Source organism: Rhagoletis pomonella, unplaced genomic scaffold, assembly GCF_013731165.1.
Source record: "Rhagoletis pomonella isolate Grant_MI unplaced genomic scaffold, Rhpom_1.0 Rhpom_scaffold_18298, whole genome shotgun sequence".
In the NCBI taxonomy this organism is placed as follows: domain Eukaryota; kingdom Metazoa; phylum Arthropoda; class Insecta; order Diptera; family Tephritidae; genus Rhagoletis; species Rhagoletis pomonella.
Window position 1 is genome coordinate 1 of NW_023476813.1, and position 2,937 is coordinate 2,937.

Below are 2,937 nucleotides of genomic sequence, written 5' to 3' on the forward strand. Positions count from 1 at the left end.
CTGCAGCTGTATGGGAGTATGACTGGATGCCGTTCACTATATGCCAGATCAAGGGATGCACCAAGACGACCACCAGTTCTCAGCAAATCATCTTTATCAAGCAACGGATTTAGAGGAAGGATTTCACTTTTTGACTCAATGGATTCTCTAGCTTTAAGTTTAGCGCTCCGTAATGTTGCTTCTGAGCGAGTTTTATCAGACGTATAGTCGTTGTTTTAATTTCGTTTGACGAAATTAAAGAAGAGTTCGCCTGAAAAGAAGCTTTTGTCTTCGGACTGGTTCTTTGAAGGAATCTCAATAAATACGAGAGCACCCTCAAAGCTTTCGGTAAACTTGAAAACCGCTCAAGAATGTCACTAAGTTCGTTTGACGTTATTGTTGAATGAACGTGCAACCGTTTTTCCTCAATATTAGTAGTGAAGTCTATCTCTTGTAATGGCCAATTTTCTCTATTTTCTTGCAGCCAAGAAGGTCCTTGCCACCACAACGAATTTTGTACCAATTCATGCGCCAATATGCCCCTGCTTGCTAAGTCTGCTGGATTTGTGGCAGAGTCGACGTGCAACCAGTTAGAATTCCCTACCTTGTCTATTATTTTTGTAACTCGATGGGCAACGAATGTTGACCACGAACATGGGGGCTTACGTATCCATGCCAAAACAATCGTCGAATCTGTCCAAAGATGTATGTTTAGGTGGCCTAATTCCAGGCTATTTGTAATAGATTCGACTATTTCGGCTAGTATACCGCCCCGCAAAGTTCCAATCTAGGCAATGAAATTGTTTTCACTGGGGCTACTCGAGTTTTCGCTAACAGGAGGTTGACAAGTATTTTCTCGTCTCTTTCGACACGTAGGTAGACTGCGGCCGCGTATGCCTTTTCAGAAGCATCGCAGAATCCGTGAATTTCGACTTTTTCCTTTGGTGAAAAAAGATACCCACCGCGGTATCCTTATTTTGTCGATTTCTTTATAATTTTTTGTGAAATTGTGCCACCTATCTAAGGTTGGAACGGAGACCGTTTCGTCCCACTTTGTACCCTCCAACCATATATTCTGCATAAGTATTTTTGCAACTATTATTATTGGAGCTAGCCAACCCAACGGGTCGAATAGTTTGGCGATGGCTGACAATATCGCTCTTTTTTGTTGGCGTGATGTTATCGTCTATGGTCTTGGTTATGAAATAAAATTGGTCGGAATGCGCATTCCACCTGATACCTAATGCTTTTACACTGCTAGTGTCCTCGAATTCTAAAAAATCTTCGCTTAAAAGATGTGGTTTTGGTATGCCCTGTAGTATTTTGTCACAATTCGAGGTCCATTTTCACAAAGGGAATCCAGCTGATTTCAAAACTGTAGAAACCTCATCCCTAGCCTGTAACGTGGAGTTTATAGTATGTCCGCCCGCAAGAACATCATCGACATACATATTTTTCCGTAAAATATTCGAAGCTATCGGATGGGAATTTTCTGAATCATTAGCTAGCTGAAGTAATGTCCTTATCGCCAGATAAGGCGCACAGTTTATACCGAAAGTAACCATTTTTAATTCATAAAGACCGATTGGTTCGTTTAGACCCGTACGGAAGACTAATCTCTGGTACTTCCTCTAGTTGGCATCCATGAGAATTTGCCTGTACATCTTCTCAATATCGCTATTGAAGACGTACCTAAAAAGTCTCCACCGGAGAATCAAAATTGGTAAATCAGCTTGAAGAACTGGCCCTGGTAAAAGAACATCGTTCAAGCTGACCCCATTCGCTGAAGAAGTCGAAGCATTAAAAACCACCCGAACCTTTGTTGATATACTTTCTTCTTTTATCACGGCATGATGAGGCAGATAGTAATTGTCGATTGCATCGGCCGACTGAAGTGCATTGATTTTCGACATATGCCCCATTGTCTCGTACTCTAGTATGACCCTGTTGTATTCCGCATGCAAATCTGGATTTTTCTTGAGGCGTGTCTCGTTTTTGTAGAATTGCGAGCACGCTATTCTCAGTGATGGCCCCAATTTGGTATCAGCCGGGAACTCCGCTTTGAATGGAAGCGAAACGATATACCTTCCGTCTAGGTTCCGTTTGGTTGTACGCTTGTAGAGCTCCTCACACTGTGTTTCTTCGGTTGTTGGTGCTCTGTTTCTCGGCAAATCCTCCAGTTCCCAGAATAAGCATAACTGTCTATCAAGGGCAACCTCATTGTAAATTGAAACTCGATTATTGCTGGTTGGGCTGGCTGCATCAGCACGACCAGTCAGTATCCAACCGAATACTGTTTCTTGCGCTAAGAGAGTACTGAGAACGTTCTTCTTAATTCCACCTAATATTATTTGAGGATATATGTCTCCTCCAAGAACCAGATCGACTTGTTCATTCACAAAAAACCTTTTATCTGCCAAAACCAAATCAGGAAAAACTTGTTGTGTGAGTGCGCTAACATCACAAGTAGGCAAATTCCCTGTCAGATTTGGTAGAACTAACACAAGGGCATCAATAGAAATAAGTGGGTCAATTGGTGACCGCAATTGAATCGAACACGCTTCTTTCACCTGCGCTGAAACAGAATTATTGATGCCCGAAACCTGTGCTAACATCTTCTTGGTTGGCAAGTTGATTCTGCGTCTGAGCCTCTCCGTGATGAAGGAACACTCAGAGCCAGAGTCAATTAACGCTCTTGCCGCAAAGTTAGTACCATTAAAATGAATATTTACTCGAGCTGTCCCAAGTAAAACGCCTTTGCTTGAATTCGCGTGATGTGTTTGCACATGTCTGACTGCTTTACCTTTTCCCTTTGAAGATTGGTTTCGTAATTGTGCCTGCCTGAATGTCGATGCACCATTGTTAACTGGATTGGCTGTATTCTCCTTTGTCGTTGTTTTACCTGGAGCCACCTGTATATGAAGTAGGGTGTGATGTCGAGAATGGCAATTGGCACAG

At 42.4% G+C, this 2,937-nt stretch overlaps 1 protein-coding gene across 1 annotated transcript; it reads right to left on the reverse strand.

Moving 5' to 3' along the window:
- Positions 1 to 1,810: 1,810 nt before the first annotated feature.
- Positions 1,811 to 2,594, reverse strand: LOC118757465 (the record flags this gene model as incomplete). Its single annotated transcript, XM_036492176.1, has 1 exon — positions 1,811 to 2,594. A coding segment is annotated over exon 1 (784 nt), but the record flags the coding sequence as incomplete, so codon positions are not given.
- Positions 2,595 to 2,937: the final 343 nt, after the last annotated feature.